The 25,397-nt window shown below is 32.1% G+C and overlaps 1 protein-coding gene and 1 non-coding gene across 2 annotated transcripts; both read right to left on the reverse strand.

The window, feature by feature from the left end:
- Positions 1-2,545: 2,545 nt before the first annotated feature.
- LOC149543118 (uncharacterized) lies at positions 2,546-4,907 on the reverse strand. The gene is made up of 3 exons (XM_089798028.1): positions 4,388-4,907; positions 3,476-3,593; positions 2,546-3,304 (listed from the first exon to the last, which is right to left on the reverse strand). Exons 1-3 carry the CDS (start codon positions 4,851-4,853, stop codon positions 3,016-3,018), a joined length of 873 nt encoding a protein of 290 aa, XP_089654154.1. The 5' UTR covers positions 4,854-4,907; the 3' UTR covers positions 2,546-3,015.
- A 19,844-nt stretch (positions 4,908-24,751) lies between these two features.
- Positions 24,752-24,824, reverse strand: TRNAF-GAA (transfer RNA phenylalanine (anticodon GAA)). Its single transcript has one exon. It is a non-coding gene; the product is annotated as a tRNA-Phe (tRNA).
- Between the last annotated feature and the right edge of the window lie 573 nt (positions 24,825-25,397).

Below are 25,397 nucleotides of genomic sequence, written 5' to 3' on the forward strand. Positions count from 1 at the left end.
CTATGTTCAACATGGATACAGTATTGTCTTATGACAACCTGATGTTTGAGGTTGATGTTGAACACTCACCTGAGTGGAGTTGGGCTTTGTTTTCACCATCTACAAAGATTCAATTTTGTGTTGCAGCAGTTGGGAAGAAAAGATTTCATAAATCTTCTATGAAGTCGCCTTCTGGTGATATTTTGACATCTACATCATCAACACAAGTTTTGGGTGCTAGGTTGCAAAACATTTGGTTGGTCTTGATGATGTTGATTTGCAATTGGTTTAATGTCCACAAAGATGTCACATACTACTTCAATTGGGATCCAAGTGGAAGTTGAAGTTTATTGTGTTGTTGAATTGCTTGAGGACAAGTAATTTCAAGGAGGGCAAACTACAATGTCTCCACTTTAGCAGTTAAATTAATTTCTTATAAAATTATTAAATAAATTAAAAATTAAAAGATGACTTTATATTTAATTAATTTAATTAATTATTGTATTACAAGGGAGAAGCTTCTAGAGTGTGTATTAATTATTGAAAAGGGGGAAGCCTCTAGTAATTTAATTTTTTAGAAGCACAATTAATTATTGTATTGCAAGGGGGGAGTTTTTAGATAATGCATTAATTATTGGAAGGGGGAAACTTCTAGTATTTGCAATTAATTAATATTTTAATTATTTCTAGAAGGCTGAAGGAAAAGGATAAATAAGGGTGAGAGTCTCATTGTTGAGCATCAAATGATTGTGAATTGCATTTGATAAAAACTTAAATGTGTGAGTTATATATCTTTCTTGACATTAGAGGACATTCATCCTCTTGTAACATTCTAAACATCATTCCCTTAGAGTTTGGCCTTTGGAATACATTGCTATGTACTTGATTTTATCATATTGTGAGAACTAATATTATTTCAACAATGGTTCAATCTTTAATTTGCATAAATTCCTTCTTACTCATGTTATGCAAATTAAAATCTATGCAAAGACATTAAAATCATTTTCAGCAATTGGTTAGTTCTTGGACATTTCCAAGGTGCCCACTACAAAATGGCAACTCTCTCTTTTATGTACATCAAAATTTGAGGTATTAGACTTTCAATTCAAATTAAAGTTTTCCTTTTAAGTTTGACAAATTCATTAATGGCATGATTCATTAAGTGTTAAAGTAATAAGCAAAAATAATGATTTTATATTGATTAATTTAAAGAATTGACATAATTATGAATGGAGGATAGTTACATTTAATTGTTGAATTATTACAAATTCATAATGGAAAGATGCAGTTCATAGAGGTGTCTCTAATGAAATTTTTGAAACTATTTCAATGAAAACTTATTACAAGAGACAAATTGCATAAGGAAGCATTTCCTTGTTAGTGGATAGAAAACAAACTACTACATATTTTGATGGAAGATTGCAGCATATACAAAATTCAAAAAATTGCAATAAAAATGTCTAACTTATGGAAAAGTTTCCATAGATGACTTATGTTCACACATGAAAAGGTGGAAAATAATGTGGACAAGTGCAAAAAGCTTTTTGTTGAAATTTCTAAACAATCCACACAATAAAGCAAGTGATGAAGAGGTCGGAGTTGAGTTTTCTTTAAAGAATGAAATGATAAATGCAACATTCATCATCACTATTTTCCCGAAGACTTCATTAATATTAATATCATTGCTGTAATAGACTAGTTTCAAAACTAATTATAGAAATCATATATCAATAAAATAATGTTTGTTGATGTTTTATATAATCTTATTCTAATTTCCATTTGTTACATGAAAAATGAAAGGAATTAGTTTTTTTATTATCTAAATTTGAAAAAAAATTGTGTTTGCTTTAAAATTGACAAAATGAAATTAGAATACCCAACTTTTAATTTTGCTTCAAAACCAAATTATTAAATATCCCACCAACAATTTGGAATTGAAAATCAAAACCTGATTAGGCTTTTTGAGCATAAAAACAATAGATTGGACCATTATATAATTTACCTACAACTCCAAGCTTATGCATAAAAATATATCTTCACACTCATCTTTAAGTGAAAGAAATCAAGTAAAATCCCTAAAATAAAAATGAAGATTTACAAAACTTTAATTTGGCTAAATCAAAATTTTGAGAACTCTCAATTTCACAATTGCACCAACCAAACAGACCCTTATATACAGAATAGTTAACTAGATTATATTTTTAATAAAAACAAAATTATATAACATTTGTAAATCTATTTTTAGGATCTGAAAGTAATATTAGATTTTAGATTGAAAACATCACTCAATACATTATTCCATTAGATCTAAATGAACCATTATTTCTGCAAACTAAAGAACACATTAAATAAACCACCTAGCTTAAAACTAAAATAATTTGTATATTAGATAAAGCAAAATAAGTACAAACTAAACAGTTGACAAGATTACGGAAGAACAAGACCATTATCTAAACAGCAACAAAGAATTGAGATGCCAAAGTACAAGAAGGCAGACAAGCAAGAACAATCAACAATTAGTTCAATGGTAACAATAGTGTCACTTAGACTGAGCACAAGAACAAAATCAATTGAAGCATCAATTTTCTAATTCATATGTGCTTTACATCAACGTATTAACTGCAACAGGAACTAATTTCATAAGAGACCAACAAAACAAAAAGATATACATAATTGATCTCAGAGAGTTCAATTAGAGAAATTGGCAAGTAAAGTGAATAAGAATCGAGGCCAAAAGCTTCAAACTTCAAAGCAAGTGCACAAATTAACAGTTCATCTACAGTTCACAACCATTGCTTCATTAACAACTGGATCTCACCAATATCCCATTATACTGAAATACATTTATTATCTGATAGATATTGGATCAAGCCCAGACCACGCCGATAAACCTGTAGAAAAAACCTATGGTCACGTAATTCTTTGGATTCAGAAAAATCTTCTCTGAAAACCAATCCCAAACGCTGGATGTAGGTTAGCAGTCAAATCTTTGTTGATTGTTAAATTTATCAAACATCTGAGGAGGCTTTGAGTGGATCATGGCTCCATTTCATCCCAATCTTGATAGATTGACAAATTCGCAGTCTCTGCCGTGGGAGCAGTTTCAGAAACATTCACGTTTGGGGCAGTGTTCTCTTTGTCTAGATCAATGATATCAGAACGCCCACCAACAGTAAACAATTGAGGGCTCACATCATCCTCAGAGACAGGAGGATCAAATTCATGAAGGCGGCGCCGCCACTTCTTTACCTGCCCATCCCAACTCCTCTTACTACACACTTGCTTTATTTCAGGTGTGTGAGGATCACTCTTGACACGTTTGTTCCTGGCCAAAGAGTTTTCTTCAGGGGTATTTCACACACTTCTCAAAACAAATCAAAGGAAACATTTGACAAGGAGTTTCTTCAAAACTCGGATGGGATATGCAAATTAATCATTTTCCTCTGCTCAATTAAAATCAGATTACACAAGAGATTTGGAGAAAAAGGCCGCATACCTGGGGACATGCTCTAAGTACCGCTCATAACCAAGAGTGTTCTTCCCATAGTCAATCTGCTTCTGCCTTTGGCTTAGCTTGTGTTGATCAGTTTCTTGAAGCTTTACCTTTGAAGCAGCTGAAGACCAAGGATTGTTATAATAAGCATTACAAAGCTATTAAGCCTAGAAATCAAGAAACATAACATAAAGTTTTAAAAACCCCTATTCTCAATCAGTTAAATCAGATCTATTTCCTATTTTTAATCAGGGAAGTTAGATTTCTGTTTTTGATTAAGTGGTTTTGCATTGACATTTCAAATCCCACTCCAAGAACTTCACAGATGATTAAATTGTGAAAACCAAAATAAGTTAATCCCTTTCAAATATTTTCAACTTTCCATTTCATGTACTTCCTATGCTCTTCCTTCTTAGCACTCCAAACAATTTTAATAAGTTGTGTGGAAACGTGCCTACCATTTTCCCTCATCAAAATAGATCTCTGGATGTGTTCCGTACATTGGCATTTCGTAGCATTAAAATGCATAGAAACTGATAAAGCCCTAGTGCATGTATTCAGGCAAAATGCTAACGCGTATATCACAGCCAGTGATACATCTTGATGAGGAAAATGCTAGATGGGGTTGTGCACTAAAGCATTCCAATGCATAGAAAAGGCAAAAGCCCCAACCACGCAAGACTATTGTGAATCAGGCGTCCTAATGACCCGTTGGGGAAAGTAGTAGCACATCAAACCGGCTTTCAAACCGAATCATAAACCCAATGTTCCAAAACCCCAATGCAGTAGCAGATCATGACAATAAAATTAAATTAAATCCATTTGTGAGGTTTAAACCCCCGGCAGTAAGATCACTCTTGAAAAGAAAGGGTGTGACTAAGCCTAAAAAATGACTCTGGGCAGGTCTAAACTTACCAGGAGAACCTTTAATGGCGAATTTATGGGAGACATCAACAATCTGTGGCCCCGAACCATCTGCACTGCTATCTTCATCGCAATCCATCTCAGAACCCTCGCATTCGTCTGGGTCCTCATCGATAACAGCTTTTTTTGTAGCAGTGGCAGAGACCTCAAGATCCTCAGAACTAATGATGTGGGCATTGGGAGCTCTGTCTGAGACCTTCGCCCAAACCAATTGCTTAGACTTGGCATTGCGAGAATGAGAATGATGCGCAGAATGGGAAAGTGGAGGCCTCTGAACCCTCTTTGATGAAGGGAATGCAAGCACGCTTCCCCATCTCTTGGAAGACCCCGCATCTACATTTGCGTCTGCATTGGAAGAACCCGCATCTACATTGGAAGCATTGCCGTGGGCTTTCATCTCTGAAGAAGACGATGCAGGAGGAGAAGCAGAAGGGCTCCTTGCTGTAACGATCCTCATCTTCGATTAACAGAAAGGGGATAACAATCCCAACGATTCTCAAAACTTCAATCTGGAAGAGAATGGTTGGCAACACGTTATTTAAAGCATTGTTTGTGTGAAAACCCGATTGGGTCTTCCCTGCTTTCTGGGTTAAGATTGGGAGGGAAGTTTTCGACGGAAACTGAATTTTGGAGTTAAAAGCGGGAATGTCGCGTGACTTTGATCTTTTCAAATTTTGAATTTGCAATTTGGCGTCTAAATCGCGCTCAAATGGGAGAGATTTCGTGGTTTAAAGTGGAGTCTTCTTTTTTAATTCAAATTGGGAGAGATGGCGATCAGGACTTGGGTCACATGGCGCGGGTGGGAGTGGAGTGGGTCTTTATTTTTTTTAATTTAAAATCTCTTTTTGGTTGTAATTTTCGTTTGGTGCATCTCTTTAAGATTCAACATGTGGGGAAAAAAATTATGAAGATTTTCAATTTTCTCTTGTATATTTATCTATCTTGATGATGAATGATGAAGTATGATTTGAAACATTAAAAAAATCTTATATGGTTGAGTTTAAAAACCTATTGCAAAGTTAAATCAAGAGACATATCAATGTCATTATGGATTTTAGAAATTGCATGCCCTCGTAAAGTTTATTAATGTTTAATTTAATATATTATTAGCATACCAATCTAAAGTACTTATGTTAGAACCTGATTTTAGACTTGTAAATATGATTATGTAAAGTATTAAGATTAAATGTACACTCTTCAATCTGTAATGTTTATTTGTTGTGTGGACAGATGGTGTTTATAAATTGTTTTGAGAAATCTAGGTATCAGTTGTTGGGTTCATGTTCTCCTTGGTCAAACGCCTAGCATATCAATTTTATAGATCTAAGTAAAATAGTTGAAAATAAGAAACAACCATACAATGATATATGATGAAGTTATATCTAAATGTGCTAAATTATGTTTGTTTCCTGGATAGGTAAAAAAAAGTCAGAGCGGATTTTGAAGCGCTTTTAGGCATCTTCAAACTCTCTTTTTTTCACATCGCCACTTTTTGGCACACCATGATCCTGCACATACCCAAACATGGTTTTGCTCAATAAATCTAATGTTGTTTCTAAATGAAAAAAGTAAATATCCTTTAAAACAACAACCAAGCATACAAATCAACATATTTGAGTGGTAAGCTTGCTTATAAACGAGTAGCAAAGTGATTGAAAACTCAAAAAAATAATTTTTAAAATTGAAAAGTGAAGGGTTCATATCCATAGCCACAAAAGCGACCTAGATTAGTTGCATGAATACTAAAACCTTAAACCATTCACCACAACATACATTTGAAATATATAGTGTAATGAACAAGAATTAACCATAACACATAATACCATGTTTTTTAATCATGGAAACCCTATTAGGGGAAAAGCCACGGTGGAGATCAAACCTACTAGACGATGTACTAGCATATATAAGACATTGTTAAAGGTTGAAGTGGAATGTGCAAGCATCGAAGCACTCACCTATCGATTACTGCTCAAATAAAACAAGAGCAAGCAACCCTAATTGGACAACAAGAGCAAAACCTCAAAAGAAGGGGATTGCAACCCAGAAGGGTGGACCATAATCTACTGTGGACGATAATCAACTAAAAGAGTGAACTAGTTGATAGCATCAACTATGCCAATACAATTCCAATGAAGTACATCAATAGATTCCACCCATACCTCTTCTCAAAGGTCTTTGTACTTTGATCAATAGCTTTCCTGTATATTGCAAGCTTTCACCGGATCCACACACGTAATCTCAGCTTCACATCATTTATATTTCAAAAAACAATACACGCGAATTCATCAAGGAATTCCCTTCTTAAATAAAAGTCCTCAACTCTCCATTAGATCATCCTGATAAGAGTTAATTACAAATAAATCTCATCAAGCAATGTAGTGATCATGAATAGGTCCACATTAATCATTTCAACACACTACCATAACAATATAATCACGCTCAAGATCCAGTACAACATGTTTCCTAACTCGGTTGACAAAGAAACGTTTCATTGTTCTATGTCAAAATAAAATATGTCTTCCATGTCTCCAATCATCAAACAAATCCAAAATAAGATGCATATCTAAGTGAATATAACATCTCTAGGCCCGCATACCAATATTCATCTCCTTTGAAACTTTTCTAAGGAAATATTGCACCTCTATCCATAATGGTTTATAGTAAAATTGTTAGTGACCAATCCTTGTTAAATTCATCATAACTCTCTCAAATGAGAACATGAATACTTGTGATCATGGAATAGTCTTCTCAACATGTCTAAGATCATAAACTGGTCTTCGCAAGTGCTCACCATTAAAATTGAGTCTTCACCAAATCAATCAAGTGTAGATAACAATTCACAAATATTGTATGTCAAATAATATGTTAACATCAACGAGAAAACACTACTTTCAAATATATTCAGTAATTCCATCAGGAATCAACCAAAAATATCTCCAACATCCAATAAACTCCCTATTTGGAATTGATGGCAACATATGATGTAAATAAATTATCAATACATAGAGTGATTGATTAATGATATAATTTATATTTTTAACATGTATATCTCCCCCTTTGACATCAATGAAAAAGGTTTGAAATCTCACCTCCACAACATCTCTCCCCAAAGACGTCAATGACATCTCTCCCCAAATAGTCAATTATACCAACAAAACCAAACTATGCCAACTACTCCCCATGAGGAGTCACTCCAAAAACATCATGTCAAGATGTGAGTTAAATATATTTATACTACTGGATTGATGCATATTTGCATCATTTGTCTCTAATTAGGAGGATTCGCCACCCTAAACATACCTCCGAGATATTCAAAGGCAATTTTGGGTAAACGTTTTTTGAAAATGACTACAATTTATTCCTCAATACCCTTATATTTCAACTTCACTTCATTTGCATTTACCTTCTCCCTTAAGAAATGACATTGAATTGATATATTATTTGTCTTAGAATGTAACATGGGGTTCTTTAAAATGCTTATAGCACTAGAACTATTACAATGAATAGTAATGGACTCATCAATTATAGCTTTTTCATCCTTCAACATTTTATTCATCACACAACTTGAATGACTTGGAACCTGTTGCCCAAGTTTCAGTTCCTCAACGTTTTCTGTTCCCTAAGTTGCCAGGCCCCCTTTTGCCAAATTCTTTAACACTTGTTATTGTTATAATAAAATAGTGTCGGCAAACATTTACCAGTTTCATTTGACAGGCGCAACGCTTGGGTTTTTTCCCATTTCATTGGTAAAGTACCAGTTTTGGATCTTTGTACAAATCAAATAAAAATGTCAGGCTTTTCGCTGGCAGTGGCTGGAGGATGGAAGCCTAGAGCATAATAGTTTGATTGGGGGTCTCATGGGCCAGTGCGCGTCATACAGCTGCAATTGGTTGCCTTTATTTTGGTGTTCTTCGCTAGCGGGTTAGCCCCCCCTATTTGACATTGTCATGTATGACATTGTCCTCCCTGTATTGTTTGTATTCAAAATTTTCTATGAAATCATAGAAAAGCGTAAAAGTATTCAAGTTTTCAAGTCACTTTGTGATATCTCTATTATTCCACATCTCTCTGAAGAGCATCTCTTGAAGCATAATTGAGATCGAAATTCCTGTTAATGTATTACTTTCTTCCAGTCTTCCATGTTAAAAAATATCTTAATGCAAGTTAGTTATAGTCACGCTTATGCCAATCTCATAAGTTTTTGTATTAGATATGATTTTACAAAGCAATCTTGGCAATATGGATATTATATGCCGTGGACTGGATGATCCTCGCAAAACGTCTGACGGAATGCCTGAACATATGCGCGCCCATAGACTACTGTGATCTCAGTGAATGCAAAGCAAGGGCCTCCCAAGGAGGCAATGATGCTTCAATGGCTGCCCAGTTTATGCAAAGGCTTAGCCCGTTGATTCCCTAGAATCTCGCTTACCATTCTACCATTCCTTCCAGCATCTTAAACTCTTTTTTAATTTTTTCAAAACCCCAACAAGATATTTTAAGAATCTCCTAAGAAACAACAGAAAGAAACATCCCCACATCAATACCCAAATCGCAATTTTGCAGAATACGAAAACTCGCAATAATATTTTTTTAATTTATCTCAGTTTTTTACAGCCCGGCAACAAATGTAAAAAATCTTCTAAGAAATTGTTTTCTTTTGCTCAAAAATTCTAAGAAATTGTTTTCTTTTGCTCAAAAAAACTATAAATTTAAGTAAGGGGAAAATTAAATAAGGTCATAGTTTAGGAATAAAATTTTGATCTAGAAGTGTGTAGAGCGAACATGGGTGAAACTTCTAGTATGTATGAATGTTCTTTCAGCAATAAGCAATCCATAAAGTCATAAAGCCTATTAGAGTTATGAAGGCATTTAAATTTTCCTAAGATAATACCATCAAAATATATCAACCCTATGACTTGGAACCTGTTGCCCAAGTTTCAGTTCATATCTTTTTTTCTCTAGGGTTTTGAGTCAAGTGTCAATGTCTTGAGTCTGAGTCTAGATGTCCATAGGATGGCCATTCTTCTCATTATTCCTTTGAGCTAACCTGATGTGAGAAATCATATGAGCAATGCACCAGTACAATGGCTAGGTTATTAGGTTTTGGAGGGTTTATTATGCATTTCCCTAATGAGAAGAAGGTATGGATATCTTAATGATCCATCTTTCTTTATTCTTAATCATGTTGGAGACAAAGATTCATTCTATGTTGTAGTTTTCATGAAAGACAACACAGATGATCAAGATAGAATGTAGGAGAAGCAAATAAATCATTAGAAATGGTGAAAAAACCTAGTCAAATGTCTCTATCTAAAGGAAGGATACATTTGAAAGAGATCACAGACATATTTAGAGCAAATGGTAGTGGAGAACATCGAATACTGAGGCTAAAATATGATATGCAGATCATGAGAACAAGCCAAAAATAATATCAATTGAATTCAATGCATAGTGAAGACTAAAAGATGTAGAAATGGGGGAAGAACATGGTTACAGGTAGCGAGAACTAAGTTAAAATTGAATCAAATTCCAAAACACATATGAATGTCCATGTCATCAAGTTGAATAGTCAAGTCACTTTGGAAATAAGACCTTTTCAATGATCGTCAAATCTTAAAAGATCTACGCTTGTCATTATGTCACTTTCCAAAGTTGCATAAGGAATAATCATGGTGACATAGTGACAATTGACGCCTATCCACGAGACACAATTGAAGGTAAGATTGCTAGAATAATCATCACCATAGATTAGACTTGAAATCAACACTTGTCGTTATATCGCTATGGAAAGTTGCCTGACTGTTAATTATAGTGACATAATGACAACACAACATGTGTCCTGATGAACCCATTATATCTACAAAGTACCATGAAGCAAAGTAGTCGAATGTCACATTCTCCAAGAAATGTAATATTGTCACCTATCTACCACGATGTGCATAGTTGGAAAGTGGATCCACATCACAAAGTAGACAAAGGGTTAATATCTTTTATTGCCATCACCAGATCAAAAATAGGTCAATGCTCATCATTATGTTTCTATTAAGAGTTGCGCAAAGAATAATCATAGTGACATAATAATAATTTGATGCATGTACATGAAGGGACCCACAAAGGAAAATGCAAAGAAAGAAACAAAAAGGGTTTATAATGATTTAATCTTGACTATTGATTTGAGATCATTGAGGGAAATTCAAGACTACAATAACCATTGTATTATGAATTATAATGAATTGGCATGAAACTATATAAAATATGAAGAAAAAAATGATTTTCTAGAATATTCCTAAGATTGCATGAAGCTAAACAGTCATTGTGCATTTTCAGAAGGAGGGTAAACTTTAAGAAACCCCCTCTAGAAAAGGATATAAATTATTGGCAAATCTTTCATTATTTTGAAAAACCAAATTATTTTTATTGGTAAATCTCTCAATTTTTAAAATTTTAAATATTACTTACATTGGCAATTATTTTGGAATCATAATTTTTGAGTAGAAAATATTTGCAAATCTCAATAATGACAAGAAGTTCACTAATCATCATGGAATATTACAAATCAAAACTGAACATGCTTTATCTTATGTAAATTATGAGGATAATTACAGTATATTTTAAATCAATAGTGAAAACTAAATCTTGGTAATATACCCTAAAGTAACTAATAATTATGATAATTATTGGTGAATTATTTTTAATTCCTTTCCTAATATATAATATTTAGGTGAATCAAATCTAATCATATATCAAATATTGTGGCAAATCTTTGAGTTTAATTTTTTTAATAAAATAAACTATTGAGCAATTTTAAATATTTTAGAACTAAATTTTTTTAAAATGTGTCGATTTAGGTTGCATTAAATCTTAAACTATTAGCCAAATTACTAGTAAAAAAATTCTAAAATTCACAAAATTATGAATATTCACCACTAAAAAATACCCTATTCAGAAGTACCAAGGATTAATAATCATCGATAGTAAAGAAGCCACATGTTCATATCATTGGATAATTTCATATTTTATTTTATTTTCTATTTTGTGATTGTTGCTCTGTTGAACTGAGGGATGACAAAAAACTATAAATGTAACCTCATTTGACAATACAAAGGTCAACAAACTTGATGGTAAATTGGTTTTGTAATTCCATTTACCCTATTTGCTTGTCATGTTTTGTTGTCCATGCATAGATTAGTTCTACATTAAGAGTTGAAAGATAATCATATGTGATTTTGTGATAATCATATGGATTCCATTTTGTTTTGGTAACTACAGTAACAGTGATTCCATTTACTTTTTCATATATGGTTTTGTTTCCTCTCTTGTTGGTTTCGTAACATGTTAGATAGTTTCATTGGGAAGTGAAAGATAAATATGTATGAATCTATTAGTTACTTGTTGGATTCCATTTCATTTAAGGCTGATAGTTAAAAACAACTCCGCTTATCTTCATATGCATTTCTTCTTCCATTCCTCTTCTACATTTAGATGGTTAATCTGCATTTGGAATAGAAGTAAGAGTCAAAAATCTCAAGATAATCTACTACAATCATTCCATTGGGTGTGATAGATTATTCAAATATATTTTTATTTAATTATTTATGTCTACAAACAATTTGGTTATCCTTTATTGTTCTTAGGTTAAGAGCTTAAAATGTCAAAACTTTTGATCTCATAAAAACATATTCATTGCACATCATTTCAAATCATAAGGGAATTGTACCTTGTAATTCAAAGGGCGGTGATAAAACACATACATTGACCCATTTTTTCTTAAATATCCTTTTCTCTCTCCAAAACATTGGGTATCAAAGAGTTAGGTTATAAAATCTAATAGGAGGACAAACTGTTAACCAATAGAACCTTGGTGAGGAGTTCTTGTTGGTTTTGAAGACATTAAAGTACTTGAGGCCTTAGGAAATAATAGTTAACCTTCACAAATCTATAAGCTTGTAATAGAGCCATTCATCCACCACCCTTCCCTTTGCATAAAGTGGTATCAGAGCCTTGGTAAGAATCCTTTGGAAGTTGGGAAAGTGGTCTTATGAACTTTGATAGTTTGGATCCTTAGTTAACCCTTAGAGTTGAAGTATCCTTTGAGGAGAAGCAGTTGAGTTGATCTAGCTTGTGAAGGAGATTAGGAACCATGTATGAAGGGGAAGGAGATTTTCCCACAAGGATGAAAAATGGGGAGTTGGCAAGGATAGTAAAAGAACAATTGGCTGATAACAAGAAGTTGAAGGCAACACTAGAACAAAGAGAGAAGGAGAGCTATAAGAAGGATAATACATTAGAGATTACGATGGAAAGAATATTGGCATTAGAGAAAAGGGATAAAGGCATAAGATAGGATAAGGAAGTAAAAATTGAAGAGGAAGAAGCACCCCAAGAGGAAGAATAATTAGATCCTAAAGACATAAGGATGACTAAGTTTGTAAAAGTTATAAAGAGTGGAGATATTAGGGCAAGAGAAAATTTTCCTATGTATCGAGGAAAGATGGATGATGAGGAATTGATAGATTGGTTCAATGCTATGGATAACTTCTTTGAATGTGAGGATGTTGACGAGGGGTAAAAGTTGAAGATAACAAAGTCAAGGTTTAAGGGACACACTCTATTATGGTGGGATTGTGTTCAAGCAGAGAGATGGAAGAATAGAAAGCCAAAAATCACATCTTGGTATACAATAATGGATAAGATGAAGGTGAAATTTCTACCTAATTATTATACGGTATAGTTATACAAGAAGTTTCAGGGTCTTAAGAAAAAAGACATGGATGTATAGAGGTACACTAAAGAGTTTCATAAATTGGATCCCAAATTGCTCCCCAAAACCCTCAAGAATAGGACTTTCTAATTAAATCTTGGTCCCACACTTCTAGGATCAAACAAGGGTGGATTCACCTTGTATAGGGTGTGTCTAGACATCTTAAATCATAAAAATTTCCCTTCCTTCAGACAAATTCTCTACTGTTGCTCCATACCTATATCTCAATTCACCATTAACACTTCCTTCTTGGTTGATCACCTCCAAAAAAACTCTCATATGCACATCTAAGTGTTATAATGTCATTGTACAAGTTAGGGATGAGTCATTCCATGAGAATCAGCAATGTCATTCATGGAATGATCATCCATCCATTAGTTCTTGTCAAAAACCAATAAAAGAACACTATCCCTAATGTTGTTAGCACAAACTTGCAAAATCAAAGATTAATAAATGGCTTCAAGAAATTTAAAGTGGGTCTATGTAGAGTACAATATCTACCAAGGATTAGAACATCAATTGATCACAAATTAAAATAGAAAACTTCAAGATTTCATCAACTTCTATTGGTCTTCCTTGCACAATCCGTACAAAATGAATGATTCACAATGTTTCTTGTCATACAATGCCTTCGAATGATCTTAAAAACCTTCCTAGAAACTACTCCAACTGATTGAAATATGTTTGCATACTTAGTTAGGCTTAAGACTCCCTAAAACTACTTTCCCTCCAAAATGTACTAACTGTTGGGATTCAAATATTTGAATTCTCCAACTTACAAATTATTGAACAAAACAACTATTTAATTTTACCAACTTGCCTATTAGGTCCTCTAGACCAAGTTAACCAATCTTAGACCTTCCTAAAACTCCTTAGACCTATTTGAGTCCATGTGTCCTTTCTACCTTTAATTCACCATTAGAGATCCTAAGGTCCTTAATACGCCCTTTAGGATTCATTACAATTTTAACATTTTTAAATCCTCATGTGGCCACGATCGGCTTCAAAACATGCCAATTGATTGGTTCATATACTTCTTTTCCTCTCATCCATTTTCTGTCTTTTGTAGGGATCCTTGCATGTGTTGATGCTCCTAGATCACCATAAAAGGTATACAAGGATTTTGATCAAAACACTCTATTGGAAGAAACCCATAATATATACTAAAATACCCTCAAGACAGAGGTGGTGACTCTATCTAGAATTTTATGATTAGACTTGTCATTCTAAAACAAAGGAAATTTATAGGCATTTGTCTATAAATTGTATGTAGGGAAGGAGATTTATTCACAAAGGAAAATATTTTTTAGTGAGGACTTCGAAGAAAATAACAAGGACTAAAAATGATCAATCATCATACATGTTGTGTACAAGGTATGATAGCATTGCTAATAGGAGAATGTACGTTTTGCTAAATATGGTGAGCAATTTGGTGATAAGACTTCTGAAAGAGAGAAAAATCCTTTTTATAACATAAGGACCCTCGATAATGAGAATCAACCATAAACTTACAAGGATGATGATGAAGGATAAGATGATGAAGAAGAAAATAAAGAAGATGGTCACAAATTAGATGTAACCTTTCAAATACTAAACACCATTTCACCCACAAAGGCATCTAAGGCTTTGAGGTAGGTTGTTAGTGAGATGCTTGAAAGAATTGGTATAAAGTGATATGAAATTATTACTCCTAAAAAGGCCAATGATAACCGAAACCAGGAAGCTATTAAATCTACTAAATATAACCCACCTCATAAAAATAAATACTTTATTTACAATAACTCACATAAACAAGTATGGAAGGAGTAGAAGAGAGGAAACAAAGATCAGAATAAAGGAAATGAATGTCATTAAAATGGAAATTATAATGGAATGAATAGAAATATGAACAATAAAAAATATAATCTTCAGAACAATCAGAAAAAAATAGCAAACAATCAGAGGGGGCAAACACAACATCAATTGAACGTAGGACAGAGGGCCATAGCTTCTATGATAATAGAAAGATATAGTTAGCTTGACTACACAGAAACTGTGGGAAATCCAAACCCCACAATGAATGCACTAGGAACTAAAATCTAAAAATTATTTGGAGAAGAGACTCAATCTACTGAAGAACATGTTATCAATTTGAAAAATACCATTCAAGAGTTAGAAGAAAAAACAAAAGGACATTTTTATGAATCTATCTATACAATTCCTTACTGATGATGTTGTTGAATGGTATAGAGGACTTTATGATGGTTCTATTTCTAGTTGGCATGAATTTGTGGGCTTAATTATTGAATAATTTGAGGATCATATTGATACATCCTTTGCATCTCATGAATTAACCAACATAAAGATGAGTTATAATGAATTAGTGGTAGAGTTCAACAAAAGGTTTGATAAGGTTTTCAATAGGATTCCAATAGATATCTGACCAATATACTCTTTTATGATAAATTTTCACTTGAGTGTCTTTGATAGAAGAATTAACTATAAGATAAGATCTCATAGGCCCAACACATTCGAAGAAGCCTTCAAAATTTCATGAAGCATTCAAAATGGCAGAAAAGCTATTGGTAAGATTGGAAAGAGAGACAATGCTAGGTTGTTCAATCCCAAAGCCACCCCCCCCCCCCAACATAAGGATGAGGATAATATTGACAATTTTTTGAATATGATTATGGATTTACAAGCTAAGAAAAATAAAAGTGAATGTTTAAGATCTAAAAAAAATGATAGGCCTTACAAATTTAGACTACAAATATGCCATATAATACTAATTCAAAATATGGAAAGCTTATAAGGAGCAATGGAACTCCTGACCCTCTAAAGAGAAATAATAATTATGATGTGAATGTTCCATGCTGTGAAATTTATAAATTGTTGCATGCCCATGATTAATGCTTGATTTCTTGTAGTGTACTAGAAGAAGAAGGGTAACACAAAGAATAACCAATTATTAATACTTTTCATCAAAACCACTTTAGGGAGATGACATTTCTTCAAAAGATGAGTACATTCCTTCTACTGACATGATGAGGGAAAGACAACAATGCTCACAACAATTTTTTTTTTGATGAGGAGGAAAACCTGAGGGTGAGGAGGTCAATTGAAGTAGAAAGAAAAGCTTACACCAATTTTTTAGTGGAATTGGCCAAAAATAGTTATAGGTTGAGAAATAAGACTATAAATCTAGAAAATGGAACTAGGAGAAAATACTAACATGCCACAGTTTAATTTCTATAACGAGAAGGCAATACCATATAAACAAAAAGAAAAGGAAATTCATTCTCTTAATAAGAAAATAGTGGGTAAAAAAACAATTCATTTATTTCCAAATGTCTTGTCTCAAATAAAGATTCTAGTTCCATTCTTTGAAATTTTTAAAATCCTGGAGTATGAAAAAGAAGTCTTAAATATTCTATCTAAAGCAAACAAATAAGATAATCTGAAGAAAAAAAAGGCTATTAATACATCGACCGATTATTTGGGAATTAATATAAATGATAATTCACCACATATTGACCCCTTATATCTGACTTTGTTGATCAACAATAAATTGTTGAGAAATTGTACGATAGACTCAAGTGTTGCAGTGAATATGATGCTTGTTGATATCATAAAAGAATTGGGTTTAAATGTAGACATATCCTATGGGAAGTTATATGCAATGGACAACCAATAGTACTAGTGGTGAGAATCATGAAAGGCATTGAATTCAAGTTTCCCTCGTGTCCTAATATATCATACAAGATGGATTTCACTGTGGTGGAAATACTAGCTTATTACAGTATGCTACTTTTAAGACAATGGTACAACTTGGTTGAAGGACTCATCTAGTTAGACCTATCTTATGCAACCATTCTTGTGAGTGGAAGACATGTCAAAATTGTTAGGGAGCTAAGATTTACATATATGGTGGAAAGCTTCAATCCTAATCATGGAGTTAACTTGTGTCAAAATGATATAGACAATTTTAAAGGAAACTTGAGTAAACAAGTCTAGTACATTGATGAATCCAATGAAGGCCATTTGTAGGAAGAAAGCAGTGTGGTTATGGCAGATGTATTTTGATGGAGCTTGTAGCAGAGAAGGTAATGGTGCAGGAGTAATTCTTTTGTCTCCTTCTGAAAGGATCTTCATATACTCTTTCTTGTTGAATTTTGAGTGTACTAACAATGTTGGTCAATATGAAGCATTGATATTAGGGTTAAATATGGCTAAAATGCACAATTTTATTTTTTCTTTTTCAGACTTAGGAGATTTTGAACTAATATTGTCTAAGATTAGAAGTTACTTTCCCACTAAGAATTCAAGATTAAAGCAATACAAAAACCATGTCTAGGACTTAATTGAATTTTTTGATGCATTTTCAGTAAAATGAATTAATAGGAGTGAAATAATTTAGTTGATATGAAGTCCAACTTAGCCATCAAAAAAATTGATACCCCACTACAAGAGATTGTGCAAAATGAAATAAAAAATAGGATATCTATACCAAATAATGTACATAATTGGCAAGTCTTTGATGATGGCAAGGATTTGATTGACTTTCTAACATGTGAAGGACATTATCAAGATCAAAGCATTAATTGGAATAGTTTTGTAGATAATAATGATGAAAAAGAAACCTTTTTTGGAGAATAAATTATTTCGATTTGATCTAATAAAATATCCAAGGGATTAGTGGTACTAGAAGTAATTTTTGATGAACATAAAAATATCAAGACTTATAGGCCTACTTCTTTGCCAAAAGAAATTGAGAAAGTCAATCTTGGAAATGAAAATTTCCCAAAGGCAATCTTTGTTGGTAAAAGATTGACTCCTACGATTAGATTATACCTTGTACCTTTATTAAGAAAATATAGGAATATATTTTCATGGCCTTATGATGAACCGAAATGCATACAATGCCTGGTTAGTATAGCAAGAGTACTTATCTACAATTGAATTAAAACATAGCAAGATGTTAATATTATCTTAGTTGGTTGATTTCATTATATATTGCAGAACTTAATTGGAATTCTCTTGAATGTCGGGTCTTTGATTTGGTACGATTGTTGAAATTGAATGAGACTTAACAATAACTTGAAATTAATCATTTAATGAGCTATTATTATGTTGTGAGTAATTAATTCATATACATAGTGGAAAGAGCATGCTCATTGTGCATCTTGAAAGACCATTATAAGTGCTCTTATGTGATAAAGATAGTGTACTGAAATTGTCTAGCTGATAAAGCAAGTTTTATGAAGGAAAATGAAAGACATGGTATTTGTTTTAATTCTTGATTTGATTATGCGAGTATAATGGTTTGAAAATGGTGACGAGTAAAGTCACGTGTTGTAATTCTGAAGACATGGAAGTTCATGTCATTTGATGGTGGATCAAATACAAACTATTTATGGTTATGTGCAAACCAATTATTGAATGGTATTAATTTCTTAATAAGAATCATAGCTTATTAAGTAAAACCCTTGAATAGGATATTTTATTCATGATGAGCATGATGGGACAAGAGTTTTTTTGTTTCTTCTATCCATTTCCTTTTTGCTATGATAGAGGCATTTTCTTGATTGGCAATAGGAAGTTATGTCATCGCATGTATAACTAAAATTGAAGCATATAGTGTTGAACATTGATTTCCTTTATTTGAATCATGTAAATTGAAGGATGTTTGACATGTAGATCTATATCATTCGATAAATTTCATGTTTCTCAATTATTGTTAAACTTTGATTATGGTTTTTAATTTCATGATGGTAGAATAGTTTATTAGGGCTTCTATGTGTATTTTCCGCACTTACATTATATACTCCTTGAAAAATAATTTCTTATGAAATGAGCTCAAGATATGATGTTATACTTGGAATATTATTCAAAAGGGGAATGAATTTCATTTATACTAGAGAGATGATTTTCCATACTTACTGCACATAATTCCATTAGTTCTCTAAGTTTTACCTGTTTAGACTTTCTTGATGTCAGGCTAGGTATCTTTCATGTTAGGAAAGATTCCAAGGAAGCTTAACAACTTTGTGGTAGGGTAGTAAAGCACTCCTACAATATTCTTTCCCTTATATTTCTTAAGAAAGTTCTAGAGCTCCTTTCAGGTTGGTCATCCTATTCAAACCATCTTAGTACTCTAGTATTCTAGTATCTGGTATTTGATATATGTATTCTTTAAATTTATGATAATTAATTAATGTTGGATCATAAATATTTAAAAGACTTTGACTCTCCATGACTTCTGCAATTTATGAAGATTTCTGATGTGGCATTTGTTTTGCAGGGGCAATCTTTACATATTGGGTATACACTAATAGAGGTAATTGTATTAACAATATAGAGGCAATCTATCTAGGGAAAGGCTAAGCTCCAAACTAATTGTATCACATGACATGTATGGACAAACCATTGCCTACCAACATACTATCATCAAATTTGGTGGATATCCTCACAAATTTGAGGATACAATCAACACTATTGCCAATCATTTGAATATTTTTTTGAACTATGGAGCAATGCACAAAACTTATTGGAAAATAATGTGTACTACTAATTCATGATGAATGGTACATCTAGAATAAATTTATATATGCTTGATTGACACTTTTCTATTGAATTTAAGTTATATGTCAATATACATAAATTTAAATCTTTCCAATTAATTATATTTTTTATTTACATTTTGAACAAATAATAAAAGGGTCTATTGAAACATTTTGTATTTGTATTTCAAATATCTAATTATAAATTATAAATTTATTGTTTTCCTAAGAAGGGTTCAAAATCAGCAAATGAAGCATACAACTATCAACTAGCGCTTGCACCATTGAAGGGTGCAAGGGTTAAGTTGATAGTCTAGTACACATGTAATGATGTTATGAATAGTTATAACTATGTTTTTGGTTATAATTAGGTTTTGTAGTTCCACTAAAATATTTGATAGAACATTTTTATTATTATTATTTTATATAGTAAAAATATATTGGGGTCTCTCTCAAAAGTGAAAGTGGTTCAAATATGGAGCCCATCAAGATATTTAGGATCTTCATAGTTGCATGGTTGCCCATTATGATTCTCAAAATGTGTTACAACATATGTGGGGAAAAAAATAGGATACACATTAATAGAGGTTAAAGGTAATGAGAGGGGAAGGATTAAATAGAGATAGCTACAAAGAAATGGATGTTAGATACCCTAGCCATGTGAAAGAAACACTTCAAAATTGGATCTCTCTCTCTCTCTCTCTCTCTCTCTCTCTCTCACACACACACACACACACACACACACACACACACACACATGTATGTGTATATCTGTCTCTATTCATCCATATTCCTTATTCATACATAATATTTTCTCCATCCTACAATTACTTTTTCTATTGCAATTATGTGATATTTCAAACCTAGTAATAACCTCGCCATAATTTTGACAATTCACATAGATAGAAGGGAAAGTTGTTTCAAATGTCAAAGAGTGCAGAAGTTTAAAGGGACAATATAATGAGATATTTATGATCAAGACACAAATGCACATTCAATTTAAATCTTTTGCGGGAAATTTACCAATCTTAAATATTTTATGACTTCAAACAAAACTGTATTTACGATGGAATGAGAGATTACATTTACTAATTTTAAATTGAAATTGGATAAAGTCAAATGAGGAGTTGAAATTGCGGGAGAACTAGTTGTATTATGCTAAAAATAATTCCAGCAAAAGTAACTACAAACAAGAACTTGTGATATGCATAAAGGGTCGTGCTATTTGATTTTTGTGTTGTAGATATTCTTTCTAGAAAATCAAAACATGTTTCATATTGAATTTCTCCTTTTGTTCCATATTTTGCAATGTATTTCAAGGTTGGCAAGTCATAATTCTTGTAGGTTCATATTGTATTTTCCCAACATTATCATATGAAAATTTAGATACAACCTATTATTTCCAAGGGGATTTATATCTACATGTTAACTTATTACCTCTCTTATGTAGACATGTGTATCAATACATTTGGTGTGCATCTCGACTCGGTTGACTAACTCTTTATAATCACATGCAAGATTTGTAGCCAAGATCTCTTGTGTATTCAAAAGACAAGGCTCTTCTAAGTGCGAATAATATATTACATTATTCCTATGACATGCATCACGTGGATTTTGTGCACAAACACATATATTGAATAATTTCCTAACACATTCAACTTTGACACTATTTTTCCAATTAAATGTATCCATGTTTGGTGCATTTTGGCATCCAAATAAACCCATGTATATGTCAATTTCCTTAATGAATATAATTAATTAAAACAAAAAGGAAAATACAACATACTTTGAAATATTTAATTTTCAAGAAGATAGGGGTGAGATCTCTTCTTTTCTTTCAAAATAGAAAGCATATTTTAGTAATTTTATAGATATTCATTCAAGAATGTAAAAAAAAAGAACCATGATACTTACTTTAGTCCATGAATTATTTATTAGTTCATTTATGATTTTTACATAATTTCTTCTATATTTAATTATATTTTGATCCATGTATTCTAATATTTTTAAAATTGTAGTTAGATTGATTGCATCACTTATCATTAAAAACTTAAATTATATTAAACAATCTTAAACAAAATACATTTTATACTTAATGTGAGTAGAGTCATTTTTCTCTTTATCCAAATTTGCTTTTGAATTTCATGTTTTCTCCCCAACAAGAGGTAATTTATCTTTCAAATCTCTAATTCTTCCCTCTTTTTTCCTCTAATATCAAGTAAGGACCCGAGAGGTACTTAGCTTCTTAAATAATTGTTCACATTTTACTATTGGTAGAGGCAATCTTTTGAGTTGTTTGTAAATAAAATGATAATGTTGCTAGATGATTATGAACGATGGTAATACTAATAACATTATACCACAGGAGATGGTGCAAAAACTTGGTTTACAGAGATTTAAACATCCTTTTCCATATGGGATAACTTGGTTTCATGAAGACCAATGGTGGAACTAAAAGAACAATGTTGGGTTAAATCTAACATTGGACCATGTTAGGATGAGGTATTATTTGATGTGGTTAACATTTGTACTTTCCATGCTCAAAACCCTAAATACAATGATAATTTTTGTTAAGAATCAATTGAGGTCAACCCCAAATATTGCATTCTATGTATGAAAAGATCCAAAAGGGAAACAACCTAGGAAAAGGCAGAAATTGCAATGTTATCTCTAACACAACATGATCTAGATTTAAAAAAATTAAGTTTTGATCTTTATTTGTCTTTGATGTCCCTACTTTAATCTTGCTCACTATTGTTTTATATCCATTTCTATCCCTCCACTCTTTCTCCTGCTTCATGTTCCTTAATATTTGTATATATGCCTCTCTATCACTATCTCTCCATATTTCTTGTGAGTGTTATTCACAACTTGATTTCACTAACATTGGATCCATCCTCCATGTTTTCCTTACAATTGGATTCAAGGAATAATTAGAAATTTTGTTTCATAATTTTATGGTCAAACCAACCATGCAAGCAAATTATATTTAGTAAGTGTATTTTTTTAAAAATATCTTTAGATGTTATATACTTTTTCTATTTCTTTCATAATGTTGCTCAATGTTTGTAAGTGATATCAGATATGTATAACTTATGTTCTAAAGCATCTTCAGATCCATCTCCAAATTTTTCCATTGAATATATTTGTACTTGTCATTACCTTTTTTCTGAATGGTTCCATTGCTAGAGCCATTAGAATATGTCTAGAAAAATGTATAAAAAAAATCTATGGTTTAGGATAGTAGGAAATTTAATTTTTTTGAGGTTTTTAAAAAATCATCCATTTGATAAGGAATAGAATGTGAGTGAGTCAAAGTCTTTTGTAATAGTATTTGAGGGTCATCCTTAAACATCACACACTAAGGGAAGAATTAAGCTTGGGAAAAAAAAGTCAACTTTGACTATTTAACACTTTGGTCTAGGAATTAAGCTCAGTGTGTGATGTTTAAGTTGTTTCGTATTTGAGTGTAGAAATAGTATGTACATTCATTAGAGTTTGCACAACAATGTAGATAAGAACACTTGTATAAGCTCATTTGAATAGTACAAATTCTCTAAAAGGAACTAACTCCTACAATATAGTTTTGGAATCGGTATTATATGTAAATTCAAAACATGAAAAAATTATCATTTAGACACATTACTTCGCGGTGGCTATGAATGACATTCTTGATCAAAGAATTTAGAAAATTACTGCTTCACATACCCTGCATCATCTACTCCATAATGCTTTACATAGTGTGCTTCTTTTGTGCTATCATAATACACATCCATAATAGTACGAGCTAGGTGATGCTTATTCTTTACATCGCAAATGTTCCTCTAGACATTTGATATGTTCACATTATTTCCTGAGTTTTTCAATGATATTATTATAGTTTTATTGCATTTCTTTATTATGTCTAATGTGTTATGAATGTTCCTCATATATTAAGTGGCATTTGATTTCAAATATTGATCTTTTCATCAAATTTATATTGACATAGTTTGAGTCACTTTTGTTCGCCCATTATGAGATAGGTCTAAAAAATAATGGGTTCTTTCATACTAGTCAAAAGGGTCAAGCTAGTTAGTGTGAATTTATGTTTCATTCAAATCAAGTGTCATTAATCTTGTTGACTATTTTTTATTCTTTTAGGATTTGATTATATATTTTATTTTTCTTACACGGTTTTTATTATACATTAATCATCAAACAATCGAATCTAATTTCAACATCACAGATGGTGAAAACAATTTCAACATATTTTATACCATGTCTTACACACTACAATGTTGTGCAACACTAAGCATGTCACTAATGTAGAACTTGCCCAATATTGCCATCATATCTCACCTGTGATCATTAGTTATTGTGATCCTTTAAAAATCCTCTTCTCTATCACTAATTCTTAGATTCAATAAAACAATGCAAAATTACAAGGATCTATTCCTACTAGATTGAAAATATCCTTTCACCATATGATTAAAATATTTATCCTTAAATTAACCATATCTTCCATAACGATGTTATAGGAAAAAAATTCTACCATTTTAATCTTTGATGTGTTTGTATATCATGTTACTTGTGAATAGACTAAGATAATACATATAAGGACACAACTAATAAGCCTTCCAACTGTATCATCTTAATTAAATTACCAAATTATATAAGAGTAAAAAAAATCATACATGTTTAATGGAAATAGGAGAAGGAATTAAATCCCATTATAGGTCTATATAATGCATCTAAGTGCAAGTGAAATAAATTTGACTAACTCGTCATAATTCTAAAGAATATTTGTGTTCATAAGGCATAATGAGTTTCCCTCCAAAATTAGAAAAGATTTAAAAAGTTAAAGGCCTGCACATTCATTTATTTCCATCATCCCTAAAACATTTATATGTTTGCATCATCTCTAACATATTTATATTTATTCATTGAAAACATAAACAGGGCATTGTTTATGTTTTCTGACTGAAAAATCTGAAATCCAGCTGTTTTCCATTTTGGCAAGGGTGATAGGAAAAAAAAAGCCTATCAATGTAATAATTATTATTCCAACTGCGTTGCGGTGAGCGTGGATCGAACACGCGACCTTCAGATCTTCAGTCTGACGCTCTCCCAACTGAGCTATCCCCGCAAGATGAAATCTTTTTGTCCAACACTAATCTTTTTTTTTCTGTTTCTGTTTATGGTTCTGTGCAGACTGATTTTTACTCAACTTATGTCGTAGGAAAAAACAATGCCAATAGATGGTCAAACAAAATCACTTATTTTTAAATATACATGTTAAGGAATCGTGGATTATATTCAAATATATATTAAAGGTCTTCAGTTGGATAAGCACTCTTTTAAAATGTCTGAGTTTTAATCTCAAGATAAGATATTTCTTATAACTCATGTATGGAAGCATTTTTACTTTCTATATTTTAATGATGGGAAATTTTGTCTTGTTTTCTATGAATCATATTTATATTCATAATTGACAAGGCTTGTAAAGTTAGAAATTTATTAAAACACAATATTACAATGTTCTTAGATATCGGGATGGGATTATTGTTCGCCTTGAGTACTTACATAGATACTGGACATACGCCTTGCGTATCTCCCTTGGCTCCTTCAAGGTCGGCTCACATAGACTCCGGATCCAGGTCGATCACCATATTGGTAGAGAGGATCGGTGTGCACACTTTGTACCTTAGCTGAGGTAGAA

This window comes from Cupressus sempervirens, chromosome 8, assembly GCF_028749045.1.
Source record: "Cupressus sempervirens isolate cs-2001-9-10 chromosome 8, ASM2874904v1, whole genome shotgun sequence".
NCBI classification, from domain to species: domain Eukaryota; kingdom Viridiplantae; phylum Streptophyta; class Pinopsida; order Cupressales; family Cupressaceae; genus Cupressus; species Cupressus sempervirens.